The sequence below is a fragment of the Eretmochelys imbricata genome, chromosome 6 (assembly GCF_965152235.1).
Source record: "Eretmochelys imbricata isolate rEreImb1 chromosome 6, rEreImb1.hap1, whole genome shotgun sequence".
Taxonomy (NCBI): Eukaryota; Metazoa; Chordata; order Testudines; family Cheloniidae; genus Eretmochelys; species Eretmochelys imbricata.
In genome coordinates, this window is record NC_135577.1 from 127,885,457 (window position 1) to 127,900,281 (window position 14,825).

Genomic DNA, 14,825 nt, shown 5'->3' on the forward strand with positions numbered 1-14,825 from the left:
TCAGGTAACTGAAGGCTGCTATCAAATCCCCCCCCCCCCCTCACTCTTCTCTTCTGCAGACTAAATAACCCCAGTTCCCTCAGCCTATTCTATTCCCTCAGTATTCTAAATTTATTCCCGAAGCTATTTACAGATATTCTGTAAAAACTAAAAACAAACACTAAAGGTACTATTTACACTAAAGGAGGGAAGATATGAAGAAACAAAGACTGTAGCTGCAACAGTAACTATCACTGGCAGTAGGAAGGAACTGAGGGGAGTCGGGAGCAGTGCAGCCCTTTATACCTACATGCAGTGATGCGAGGCACTAGAGGGCACTCATGCTGCCCCCACCGGTACTGCTAAGAGAAAAAACTTCAAGGTGCACACACACCTACAGTGGAATGGACATGTGCAATCACTTGAAGAAGAAGAATTAGCAAAGTTTTTAGACAGAAGTTAGAAGTAGTGGGTGGAAGAAAATTGTGAAAGACTGGTACAACTAATTCAAAATATGGGACACACTGATGTCAATGAGAGTGTAAGGATCCTTTTGTCCTAAAACAGTATGCTTTTAGGAATTAAATATTACAGATAGTACTTTAAAGTGTGGCACAGTCACGTATTTTAAAGGAAACACGTTACTTATGATAGAATTGTAAAATATTTTGCAGTCTGTGATCATAACTGATTTACAATGTAGTCTGTCAAAAACTCACATTTTTATTCTAGTTTATAACAGTAAACAAAGACGTAACTGCAAATATTCTGAAACATTAATGAAAACATAACATGGTGCTAAAGGCACTTTTGATAATGTCTATAACTGAATCTGAACATAGTCTCCATAAAAAAAATTGCTGGTATTTTACCTCTTTTTTTATACTAACTTCTTTACATAAGAACATTTACCCAAGTGTAATAATAACAAAATTGCTTGTCTTAAGATAATTAACACAAATTTTCCACTGCTACATACAGTCTGAAATTAATCATTTTGAATTCTCATAGTGCTAAATGTTCCCCAGGAACATTCCTATAAAGTGCACTTGCTGTGCTGTTGAATGTCCCAGGTACATCTAACATTCCACTGATTTTAAATGTTCACAGCAGCATATGTGCAGTGGCAAAACTATAGCAAATGGATTAAGGATTACATATTGCCACAAAATGTTTTGATCCTATTTCCTCTGTAAATCAATGGGCAAAATTCTCCTCTCACGTCTGTACAGTAGAAATAGCACTTCAGTATTCCTCTATGCATGTAGATCTCTCAATGATGTCATTGTGAATTCTGCACATATGGGGAAGCAGAACACCAGACTTGCGTACTATCATGTGGATCTGAGAGGGAATTGTCCCTAGTATCATTAATACAGATACTCATGGGAAAAGTTGCCTTTTAAGGATTTATAATTAATTCCAAAATGATATTATCTATCCTTAACCGTAACTCCTATCTGAGAAAAATATAATTCCTTATGTGAAAGAACCAATTTTAAAAGGACTTTCAAAACTTCTGAACTCCAGTCATAAAAGCTGGAGGATGGAGGTCATAAAAGCTGGAGGATGGAGGTGGAGCCTGGAGGTGTTCTCTTCAAATTTGATCAGATCAGTTCAAATGATGGTCTAAAGAGCTCTTATAGGCCCTGATCCTTTGAAGACTCATATATGTGCATAACTTTAAGCATGTGAGTAATCCCACTGAACAAAATGGGACTATTCATGTGCTTGAAGTCAAGCATGCATATGAGTCTTTGCAGGATGAGGGTCATAACAAATTCTAAGTAATTAATATATGCATTGTGGTAGGATGTATTTGAAATTGTCCCTTGTTCTGCAGGATAAGAGCTGCAAATCCAGCTATATGTTAAAAAGTGGAAGGAGTGGATGCTTATACCTAAGAAAATTTTACAGTCGTTGGGGCCAGTTTAATCATTTGAACCATTTCCTTGTGTGTGGGAATCCCTTTTAACATAAAGACCACAAATCTGGACAATTTACACTCCCACTTCACTTTTTTTTTTTTTTGCTAATATCAAATGTCTCCTTAGTTGAAGAAAATAGGAAAATATGGCTCAACTGTGATACTCAGTCATAATATATTTTCTTCTAAGATACACATTCACTACAAAATCTCCTTTCCTAATTACATAGGATTTTGGAGTCAGATTGTAAAAATGGTAAAAACTAATCAGAATGGTCTACATTCAAATATACTGTTTACATAAAATTTTAATGACTGGGTCCCAACTAACTAAATACCCAAAACAGATAGGAAAATAGTAATTCTATATAAGCTTTTTACAATAAATAAAATATTTTGAACCAAAATTAAATATAAACTTTACACATTCAAAATAAAAAATATATATAAAATCTATTTTGAAAAAATGTCATTGATTAGAGAATTACAGTAAAACAATGTTATGAACTGCATTTGAATTTTCACATACAAAATTATTTAGCTTAGTATCTTTTTTTTTTTTTACTTTTAAAGTTCCACAGTTAGCCAACGTGTTGATTTTTTTGCTTTTGTGTAGGATGGTTACCTCCCAGTATCAATAGTCAAACTTTCATATGCTGCTGTTAAATTAAATAAATCAAACAAAAGGATTTGCAATTATAATCATATTAACAAGAGTTAAATTAACACGGATACTGTGTCAAACTAATTTTGTCTTCATCAGCAAGTGCTGATGTGACAAAACTGGAAATAAGATTTTAGATCCGAAAGAGAAATTTTTATGCCTCTGAAAAAGTTCTGTCTTCTGTTACTTTACAAAAGAGTACTTTTTATGAAGTCGCTTACCAAGACCATAAGAGCAGAAGTTAATTTCTGCAACCTCAAGTGGTGTTATTACAACACAGAATATTTAGTTTTCACTCTTTGCAATACCTCAGGAAACAAAAAGGACTTTCTTGTAGAAACTCAGCCTACCAAATACCTTATGTGTACTGCTAGTAAACAATCGCTAACAAAAATCTTTGCTGTATACTATAAATACATATAGCGGTCAATATCTTTTTTGTCCTTGTTCAGGTGACATTTATTTGCTCTTGTTTTTCAATTTCAGCTTTTTTCTCTTGCCGATGGTTAGATGCAGCCCAAAAGGTTATTTTTTTCAACACTTGTGGCAAAATTTTGGATGGTAACCAGGATATTTGATTCTTTAAAAGGCTGGCATTTTTACCAATGCAGTCAAGGCACAATCTGAAAAGAATGTCAGAATTAACTAAGGTCTTATAACCTAAAGATAAAACACATGAAACAAACTTTTACAAAAAATGTTAAATTAAAAGTATATGTAATTTATGTATAGTCCATTCCATAATAATACCAATGCTTTAAAACTGTTTTGAAACATATTTACAGAGCATATTTACATTATTAACTAGAGTCATAATTTTGTTTCTTACCTACTGATCCAGGTAAGAATAGTTAAAAGTGCCTTATGTTAAAAAAAACTATTCAGTTATAAAAAGTAGTACCATAATTATCTGTGCTAGACTCTTTGTGCCACTATATAATCTAAACTCACCTGAGAAGTGAGTAAGGTTGAGTTTGAAAAATCAATAAATCACTGCAGTGACCCTAATGAAGAAGAACAGCAACAATCAGGAGAATGATCAAGATTAACTGTCAATTTAAAAGTTATCCCAGGAATACCTTTATATTTGTTTCAACAGGATGATATAAAATGGATTACCATAAATATAATTAAAATCTATGAATATTTAAATTAACAATTATATTATAAAGATTAAAAATACTTCTGAGCCCCCACCTACATGCCTACAGAGGCAGGACTTTGGGGACACGTCTTCTTCAACCTCCCCTCTCAGCAACATTGAAAGGCCACATCTTTACAGCATCAAGTTCCCCTGACAACTGCTTTGTGGGGCTGGGAGATGGATTTTTGAATTGGAAAGATGTGGGAAAGTGGTAAGAAGGGATTTAGGTAATGGGCAAACTCTAGTGGCATCTTCACAACCCTGGACAACAGTGATGTCAGAATATATGTTTTACTATGGATTGATGGAGTATGTGCCATCTGGCACCTTCAGGGACCCAACCCTGGTCCCTGAACAACAGAAGAGCTTTGATGGCCTTCCAGCCCGATCTGAGGCAGGACTTCTAGGGGGAGAGAAGTTTAGGAGTTTATATTTTAAAAGGAACTAATAATGGTAGATAGAAAGATGTTTGGGAATAGTCAGTAGAATAGAATGAAAACAAACAATTACAATAAATAATATACAAATAATGGGGTCTATGGTTAGATAGCAAATGTTTAAAATGGTAATTGACTAAAATTAAAACATAGTTTAAATGAGTCAGAACCATCAAGGTGTACACACACTCTTAGCTTATGTAACCAGATGATAACTATTACTTTTACCATAATCTTCCTTCCCCTTTCCCTCTTGTTTGTTACACTTACTTGTGGAGTCTTGTTTTTGGTTTTTTTTAGGTTAAGATATGCAGACATTCACACATGCCCATAACTATTCACATGACTTCAGTGGGACTACTCACAGGAATTATGCACACAAGTACATGTTCTGTGCTGCGCGGAACTCAGATCTACAGATGCACCTATATAGCAGCATAGGGAGTGGGTGATCTGTAGCTATGCAGATGCGTGTCAGTTCCTGCAGGAGTGGATGAAGCAGGCTCAGCAGAGTTGTGCCATTCATTTGGAGGGTTGGGGTATGGAGTGTGCCTCTCTGGCTTTTCCCCTGCACATCTACATAGCACCCAGTCCCACTAATTGGGCTGTTGCTATGCTCTGGATATAGGCATTAAGGCACAAAAATTAACACACTATATAGTAATACCAAACAATCCATGAATGATGATGAATTGTAGTTCTTATAGGAACCAAAACTTTATAATGTAAATCAAGATTGCTCCACTGAAGAGAGTAGTCACAAGAATGATGAAAGGAAACATGCTTTATAATGATAGACTTAAGGAGCTCAATCTATTTAGTTTATCAAAGAGAAGGTTAAGGGGTGACTTGTTTATAGTCCAGTAAATATTTGTTTCCATGTAGGTACTTACAAAAGGGCTCTTTAATCTAGCAGAAAAAGGTATAACAGGAGGCAGTGGCTCAAAGTCAAAGCTAGACAAATTCAGACTGGAAATAAGACATACACTTTTAATGGTGAGAGTAATTAACCATTGGAGTAATTTACCAAGGGTCGTGGTGGAGTCTCCATCCCTTACAATTTTTAAATCAAGATTTTTCTAAAAGATCTGCTCTACGAAGTATTTTGGGGAAGTTATGGCCTGAGCTATACATGGGGTCAGCCTAGATGATCACAATGATCCCTTTTGGCCATAGAATTTAGGAATCTAAGTCAAGACATTATACTGATTTATACCAACTGAACAGTTGGCCTTGAATGTCCTGATCTTCATGCACTTAAATTCTCAGCAATAATGTTGAATTCATGTTTTTTTAATTAAATTATACTAAGACTTCATTATTAAATTTACTGACTGTGTCCAAGAAATGCAAGTCATCTTTGCTCCCACCAAAGATCATCACTTCTCCTTCTGTGCCAAGACAGGCTGTGTGCCACAACCTACAAACAAATTTATAAATAAAATGAATAGCTTAATAAATAAAATAATAATAATGGTTTATTTGCATATTATCAACTAAACAAATCTAAATTAGTTAATTTTAAATGTTTTAATATAGGATTCAGGGAAGCAGGACCTTTACCTGAATGAGTATAACCTCATCCACATCACATGATTTCCCCCTCATTTCTCATATCTCAAAAGATTCATTTGAAAAGAAAATTGAATAATGACATGATAAATTTGGTTAAATGGAGCAGTCAATTTTATAAATGCTATGAATCCAATACTTATGAACAGACAAATTGAATTCTTACTGGTCTTACACTACTTACCAAGAGGAATTTTATTAAATTCTTATTGTATAAAAAATATTTCAGGAGGCTTCAACACTCAGGAACCATGCCTGAAAGATCAAATTATTCACTTCTATACTTGTATGAGAGGATTAAAAAGTAATGGAAAGGAATATGACTAGCCATTTTACCTTAAGAGAACTTTCAGACCAACATATTAATGTGGCTGTCTGGCTGATTTGTAGTATAGTTTTTCTATTATATATATACACACACACACACACATATACATATATTGGCTTACCTATCGTTATTTTACACAGAACACTACAGTGGAAAACTCATAAGTATCTTGATAAATGTTTACATATAGTAAGTATTTTATTTTTATATCAGTTTTCCACTTTTATTTTTTAATTAACAAGTACTAGCAAATTGGGATTATGGGCTCATTTATGTTGACTCTCATTCCTGAATTTTAGGATTGAGTCTCAGAACACAGGTTTTTCTCCATCAGTTCCCATCCATCCTTTTTCTGCCTCATTCCAATGCATGCAGATCACTTTCTGATTGTGACAATTTCCACATTCATGCTCAGCAGGAGAAGTTTTGTTTGTGTTGTGTATATAAAATGTTTTGGAGAAAAGTGATTCTTATAAACTTATTATTTTATCAACGATTCATATAAGTAGGTTTTCACTGTACTGCATTTAGTTATTGTTATTATTATTAGAATTAACTGATCGAATTCTGCACTGTCTTGTGCCAAGTGTAACCCCACTCAGGTAAACAGGATAGCATTGGGTGTAAGTCAATGTAGAATTTGGCCCCTTCTGTTATGTTTTAACTACTAAAAAGTACGCATAAATGGAATTTTCATGCAAAACTAAATTCACTCACATTTTCTTACGTCATTCATTTCAGCAATTATTCACTGTTCTCCTTACACTAAACTATCCCACCTTTTCTCTTCCTCATACCTGTAGATAGATCTGTCTCTGTCTTATCTGCATTAGGAAAACTCTGGCCTGGACTTGATCATCGAAGAACACTGGAAAGCCTTTCCTGCCTTGACTTTCTTGACATTCTAGCTTGAAACCTGATGCTTTTTTCTATAGACTGATAGAGTTTATGTCCTCTCACAGCTGCTCTAACTTATCACCTAAACATTCTAATAAAGCATGTTATTTACATAGTACATAAGCTGAATTAATGTAACCTTTTTACACAGACTCTCTACCTAGAATTATAGTGATGACATAGTTTATCCTTTAGTTAAACACTGGGAGTTTATAACAAACAAAAAATTCATGCTGGAAAGAAACTTGGCATGCAAAGTCTTAGCCTAGCTGCAATTAAAAACCAAACCAAAAAACAAAACACTTTTTCCAGCAAGACACACAAGGTTCATTCAATACTGTAAGTCTATAATAAGAGTGACAGTTTATTATGCATAATTAGAAACAGAAAAACAGTCTCTTACATAAATTATTTTGGGGGATTGTCATAAATGAAAAAGTTTTGTAGGAAACTCAAGAAAATACATTCATGCACTTATGCATGTGATATAAGCTATATCTTTATATAGGGACATACACATGTATACTTTTTTTGCCAACACATTTTAAGCACAGGGTTGCCAACCTCCAGGATTGGCCTGGCGTCACCCAGAATCAGCATCCATCTTCCGGTGACTATTGAAAGCAATGCAGGAGATTTTAATAGGATATTTTAAGAAAATGACATTATGTTATGTTGGAAAAAAAAATCTCCTGGAATAGCTTCAGTCAGAGTTGGCAACCCTAATTTTAAGACTCTGTTCTCAAATTCATCCCACTGCAAAAGGCCTGCATAAAGCTGCCTGTGTTCTGAAGGCGCTGCAATAACCCTATACATATATCAGGAGATAGGGCACAGATACAGTACTGAAAATGTGCTCTGAACCAACTCCAAATAGGTCAGCATGGAAGGGGATTTCCAGAGTTGGCCAGATTAGAAGCCAGTAGATCTGTGTTTATATGGCCTGATGCAAAGCCCATTGCAATCAATAGAAAAACTTCCGTTGATTTCAACAGGTTCTGCATCAGGCCCATATAGATCCACTGGCCAAGAACCTAAGCACAGGTGCCACAGATACTATTTTAACCTACAGTCTGGAATGGTGACTACGCTACAGCCCTTTGGCTGTCCTCACACTGGACACTCACCCACAGCTTGATTACTCTGTGGGAGGCAGTGTGGCCCAGCAGTTACTTTAAGAGAGGCAATGTAGACAGGGGATTGTACTGGGAGTCAGAGGACAACTGTTTCAATTCTTACTCTGCTACTGACTTGATATATTACCCAGGACAAGTCACTCCATTTCTCTGTGTCTCAATTTCCTCATCAGTAAAACATGGATAATGATACTCACCTTCTTGCCTAAAGCACGTTGAGATCTATAGATGGAAAGTGATGTCGAAAGCTAAGTATGATTATTAATACTTGTGCTTTAAGGTGTTTTCCTAAATTTCAACCAGATCTGGTGTAACAATCCTATTATAATTAAACTAAATATAGCAGATATATTGCAGTGGTAATTAATTCAGGAAGAAACCTGGAAACACCCCGGTTAACGTATAAAGTCCTTTTAAAAACTGGCTATGTACCACCTGCAGTAATTAAATTTACCTAGGTATTTACAGTATTTTGGATTCTAAATATAGTGAATGCTGCAAATGTTGGCAAAAATAAAAAAGTGTACCCTGATGCAGTAAGTACCCATTTTCAATGGCACTATCTGTATAACATCCATGTTTACAACATGAGACTTACTTACTTCAGTCAGACATGGAACGAATCACACATTTCCTTTGCTCTTAATTCCATAAAATTAAATTATGTTTTTGTTCTACGCAAGCTCTAAAAAAAGTCTACTTGTGCAAATCTAAAAGATGTAGACATTGGATGTTTGAACTGGACCCTTTTTGGTCAGTAATTAAGTCCACTAAAAAGTTATAGTCTTTCAAAATACTGCAATTTAAACCCAATCACTGTTGTTCTGTATTAAATTAATTTATGCAAAACAATAAGTGTCATTAGCTACTTCTGTTCAGGAAAAAACCAGAAAGAACTATTATTTAAACTTCCTTTGAATCCTAAAAGAGTGCAACATCATTTCCCTGGTTCTGTCTCTTCTAAAAATAATGAACTTTCATGATTCATTTAGTTGTATATTATTAAATCTAATGTTAATTAGTAAAAGTGCTACACATTTTACTTTTACATATTTCTGATATCTACTTATTTGGAAGTAAAACATCAAGTGAATTTAGTCTGCACCCCTTTCATTACAAACACCCTGTTAGTGCCAGCAAGCATTTTAAATAATAAATCTTGAAAATAAAAAAAGACTATGCCTAATAATGAAAAAGAATAAAACTACTTATATAAAGCAAGCTGTTCAATTATGTCGAGCTCATTTTGTAAAATATTTTAATACGTTATTTTAAAGGCAGGTGTTCTGATTTAATACCTTATTTAATCATATTTCAAAATATTCAAAAATTTCAGCAAATGCTGACTTTTTTTTTATACCTAGGCCTACTCTTAGGTAAGTGGGTAAGTTGTTTCCATCCATTTGTTGTGACATTATGAATCCAACCGTCACCTGCAAATAAGGAAAATATGTATCTTAGAATTATTTCTTGGTGAATAAGATATTACCTTTTGTTTTGTACAAAGAGCTCTACAGTCTAAAATATCTAACATCAAAAGAATGACTACCATGTTAATGAATTGACTACCATAATTTTAGAGTCTTCATGACTTAACTTGTGAGTTCTTTTTTGTCACAAAAGATAAAGTTAGCTACACTGAAATCTGGAGTTAAAAACACAATATAAAATATACAAGTCAAATCAGAGACTATTTTGAAATGACAGGACTATATTCATCAGAATGAAGACTGCTGTGTCCCAGGGATTCTACAAATCTTAAAGTACTCCCCCAATCATAGAATCATAGAATATCAGGGTTGGAAGGGACCTCAGGAGGTCATCTAGTTCAACGCCCTGCTCAAAGCAGGACCAACACCAACTAAATCATCCCAGCCAGGGCTTTGTCAAGCCTGACCTTAAAAACTTCTAAGGAAGGAGATTCACTACCTCCCTAGGTAACCCATTCCAGTGCTTCACCACCCTCCTAGTGAAGAAGTTTTTCCTAATATCCAACCTAAACCTCCCCCACTGCAACTTGGGATCATTGCTCCTTGTTCTGTCATCTGCTACCACTGAGAACAGTCTAGATCCATCCTCTTTGGAACCCCCTTTCAGGTAGTTGAAAGCAGCTATCAGATCCCCCCATATTCTTCAATTCTGCAGACTAAATAATCCCAGTTCCTTCAGCCTCTCCTCATAAGTCATGTGCTCCAGCCCCCTAATCATTTTTGTTGCCCTCTGCTGGACGCTTTCCAATTTTTCCACATCCTTCTTGTAGTGTGGGGAGCAAAACTGGACAGTACTCCAGATGAGGCATCACCAATGTCAAATAGAGGGGAATGATCACGTCCCTCAATCTGCTGGCAATGCGCCTACTTATACAGCCCAAAATGCTGTGAGCCTTCTTGGCAACAAGGGCACACTGTTGACTCATATCCAGCTTCTCGTCCACTGTAACCCCTAGGTCCTTTTCTGCAGAACTGCTGCCTAGCCACTTGGTCCCTAGTCTGTAGCAGTGCATGGGATTCTTCCATCCTAAGTGCAGGACTCTGCACTTGTCCTTGTTGAACCTCATCAGATTTCTTTTGGCCCAATCCTCTAATTTGTCTAGGTCCCTTTGAATCCTCTCCCTACCCTCCAACATATCTACCACTCCTCCCAGTTTAGTGTCATATGCAAACTTGCTGAGGGTGCAGTCCATGCCATCCTCCAGATCATTAATAAAGATATTGAACAAAACCGATATTGAAACAATATTCCCTCACTTTCTTTATCTCATTTTCTTTCTTTTTTTCTCTTCCTCCTTCTTCCAAGTCTCCTTTTTGCTTGATCTCCAAGGTGCCAGACAATGAAGAAGGAATTAATTAAGGCCTTTATTTTGCATAATAGATATTTTCATGCAGTAACAGCAAGAGTAACACTGACTACAACAAGAAAAGGAGTACTTGTGGCACCTTAGAGACTAACCAATTTATTTGAGCATGAGCTTTCGTGAGCTACAGCTCACTTCATCAGATACATACCGTGGAAACTGCAGCAGACTTTATATATACACAGAGAATATGAAACAATACCTCCTCCCACCCCACTGTCCTGCTGGTAATAGCTTATCTAAAGTAATCGTCAGGTTAGGCCATTTCCAGCACAAATCCAGGTTTTCTCACCCTCCACCCCCCCACACAAATTCACTCTCCTGCTGGTGATAGCCCATCCAAAGTGACAACTCTTTACACAATGTGCATGATAATGAAGTTAGGCCATTTCCTAACTTCATTATCATGCACATTGTGTAAAGAGTTGTCACTTTGGATGGGCTATCACCAGCAGGAGAGTGAATTTGTGTGGGGGGGTGGAGGGTGAGAAAACCTGGATTTGTGCTGGAAATGGCCTAACCTGACGATTACTTTAGATAAGCTATTACCAGCAGGACAGTGGGGTGGGAGGAGGTATTGTTTCATATTCTCTGTGTATATATAAAGTCTGCTGCAGTTTCCACGGTATGTATCTGATGAAGTGAGCTGTAGCTCACGAAAGCTCATGCTCAAATAAATTGGTTAGTCTCTAAGGTGCCACAAGTACTCCTTTTCTTTTTGCGAATACAGACTAACACGGCTGTTACTCTGAAAACTGACTACAACCATGATTTCCATAATTAAATATATAAATGATCATCTTATACCTTAATACAAATAAAATTCCTTAATTTGCAAGGACAGTAGTAATATTTTTATTATTTGATTAATGCATAATAGATGTTAAGTGACGGGCTTTTAAAAAAAATGGTTGCTAAAAAGTGATTGCAGGGACAATCACTCATATCTGTAAAGGACAGAAGACGCAATCTTACAGTCCAAATTATTATCCAGGCAAAACTCTTAAAATGAATGGGAGTGTTGCCTGAATAAAAGAGTGCAGTGTCAAATCCCAAATTTGTGCAAATCATAGAATCATAAGACTGGAAGGGACCTCAAGAGGTCATCTAGTCCAGTCCACTGTATTAATGGCAGGACTGAATATTATCTAGACCATCCCTGAGAGGTGCTTGTCCAAAAGGCTCATAAAAATCTCCAATGGCGGACATTCCACAACCTCCCTAGGCAATTTATTCCAGTGCTTAACTAGCCTGACAGTTAGGAAGCTTTTCCTAATATCCAACCTAAACCGTCCTTCCTGCAATTTAAGCCCATTGCTTCTTGTCTTATCCTCAGAGGTTAACGAGAACAATTTTTCTCCCTCCTTGTAACAACCGTTTATGTACTTGAAAATTGTTATGTCCCCTCTCAGTCTTCTCTTCTCCAGACTAAACAAACCCATTTTTTTCAATCTTCCCTCAGAGGTCACGTTTTTTAGACATTTAATCATTTTTGTTACTCTTCTCTGGACTTTCTCCAATTTGTCCACATCTTTCCTGAAATGTGGTGCCCAGAACTGGACACAATACTCCAGCTGAAGCCTAATCAGCGCCGAGTAGAGCAGAAGAATTAACTTCTTGCGTCTTGCTTACAACACTCCTGCTAATACATCCCAGAAGGATGTTTGCTTTTTTTGCAACAGTGTTACACTGTTGACTCATATTTTGCTTGTGATCCAGTTTGACCCCCCCGATCTCTTTCCACAGTACTCCTTCCTTGGCACAGTCATGTCCCATTTTGTATGTGTGCAACTGATTGTTCCTCCTTAAGTGCAGTACTTTGCATTTGTCCTTCTTGAATCTCATCCTATTTACTTCAGACCATTTCTCCAGTTTGTCCAGATCATTTTGAATTTTAATCCTATCCTCCAAAGCACTTGCAACCCTTCCCAGCTTGGTATCATCTGCAAACGTCATGTGTACACTCTATGCTATTATCTAAATCATTGATGAAGATACTGAATAGAATTGGACCCAGTACTGATCCCTGCGGGACACTTGATATGCACACACATTAAATACATTCAGATTGATGGGTCAAGGCACCTTTCAAAATCTGGCCCTGAATATTTGTGAAACCTGAAGCTCCACCATTACCACCAACTGTGCATTTTATCAGTTATACAGGCTGCCTTTATTAGAAAAAGAGCTTTGTAGCAGGCTCTCTCACTTTTTACGTGAAGGTTTTATAGGTCAGATTGGAGCAGAATGTGATTAACGTTTATTCACATATTGTGTTGTAATTATATTTTGTTACTAGTTTTGCAATTTTATTGTCTTTGATGGAGTTATTCCTGATTTAGACTGGCATGAGTGAGACTCTAGCTCTTATTTTATCAGATGGTAAGTTGTTTGGTGAAAAGGCTATTTGTTCAACACATATACTCATTGTACTGTGCTATGTCCATCATCAGTGCTATATAAAACAACAATAATAAAAAGTGTCTGAATAAATATTCACATAGAGTGAGAGTCATATAACAAGATCTGGACCAAACATCTTTATGATGAAGTTGAATGCATATAACATCATGGTTAGCACTAAAATGTATGATGGAATCTGTATGTTTTGAAGTACTTACTTAGAGGAACATTATCTGAACTCAGTCCACCAAACAGGAAAAGTTTATCATCTGCTATAGGAGTCAAAGTGTGCCACGATCGATCTTTTGGTTTCTCTCCACTAATATGAATTCTTGGTAAAACAAAAAATAAGAAGAGAACAAGTTAAGAAGAATGCTTAAACTGAACTGGACTGGCAGCTCATCGTTTTCTAGAATAAGAATGGGCTCTGTCCTGATTCAACAGGCTACAGTGTAAGCAGAGCAAACTGAAACAAGAAATTTCTTGTAACAATTGCTCTTTGGAAGTAGCACTTATGATAATGATCTTACACTTATATAGCATATTTTCCTCCCCCAAGATACTTTACAAATCTTAAACTTATGTACGAAACACAGGGACTGCTTTTTTAAACCACTGAAGTGATTATTTAACACACAAGAACAGTTTTAGGATGGGAAGTGAAGAATAATGTGTCCAATTGAAACTGAATAGAGTATTTAAGTAGATAGATTGCAGTTGCTCAAACTAAAACGTAACCAGGATAGTAGAGTTATAGTTCTCTTGGTCCTGAGAAAAGAAATAAGATCTTTAATGACTACAAATGGCTGGGACCTTGGCTTTACTTCTTATTCCCAAGATACCACACTTCCACAGACACAGTGCCCTCTAACAGAATGGCAGGACACAGGCGCATACAGACTTTGGGTGAAGAGTGCCACCTTCTGAGCCTCTTTACAAATCATCTGAGCCACTTTAACTATTTCCTGCAACAGCTAGGTGCTCCTGGGGACTCTCCCAAGAACTTGATGCTTAGCTTGGGAGACCTGAGAGAATCACAGAACAAGATCTATGATACTTATTGAAAAAAAGAGTTACTTACTTTATATTAACCATGTTCTTCAACACGTTGTCCATGTAGATCCAATTCTAGATGTGCATGTGCCTCATGCATGTGAGATAGGAATCGCTGAATAGCAGTGTCCGTTGTGCTGTGCATATCCTCATACTTTCCCACCCTAGGGCATAAATGGCAGAGTGGCCGCAACCATCCCTCAGTATCCTGACTAAAAAAAAGTGGGGATGGAGGGCAGGTCGTGCGATCCGCCAGAAGACAACATCTCAGAGAAGAAATGGTTACTTACTGGAACTGTGGTTCTTTGATTTGTAATGCAGACATGTATTCCACTTAGATGTGTGCACACCCAGCGCACCAGAGCCATAGAAATTTGCCTAGTAGTATCCATAGAGAGGTGGCACTCATGCCTGGTGGCCATAGCCCCTCT

General features: G+C 36.5%; 1 protein-coding gene across 2 annotated transcripts in view; it reads right to left on the minus strand.

The window, feature by feature from the left end:
• Window positions 1-687: 687 nt before the first annotated feature.
• KLHDC1 (kelch domain containing 1) overlaps window positions 688-14,825 on the minus strand; it is a 74,175-nt gene continuing 60,037 nt past the window's right edge. For both annotated transcript variants that reach the window (XM_077819700.1, XM_077819699.1), the window contains 5 exons: window positions 13,560-13,672; window positions 9,445-9,517; window positions 5,487-5,571; window positions 3,522-3,574; window positions 688-3,193 (listed from right to left, as the gene is read on the minus strand). In XM_077819700.1, the coding sequence (XP_077675826.1) occupies window positions 3,019-3,193; window positions 3,522-3,574; window positions 5,487-5,571; window positions 9,445-9,517; window positions 13,560-13,672 (499 nt within the window). In that variant the 3' untranslated portion in view covers window positions 688-3,018. The remainder of the gene's footprint in view (window positions 3,194-3,521; window positions 3,575-5,486; window positions 5,572-9,444; window positions 9,518-13,559; window positions 13,673-14,825) is intronic.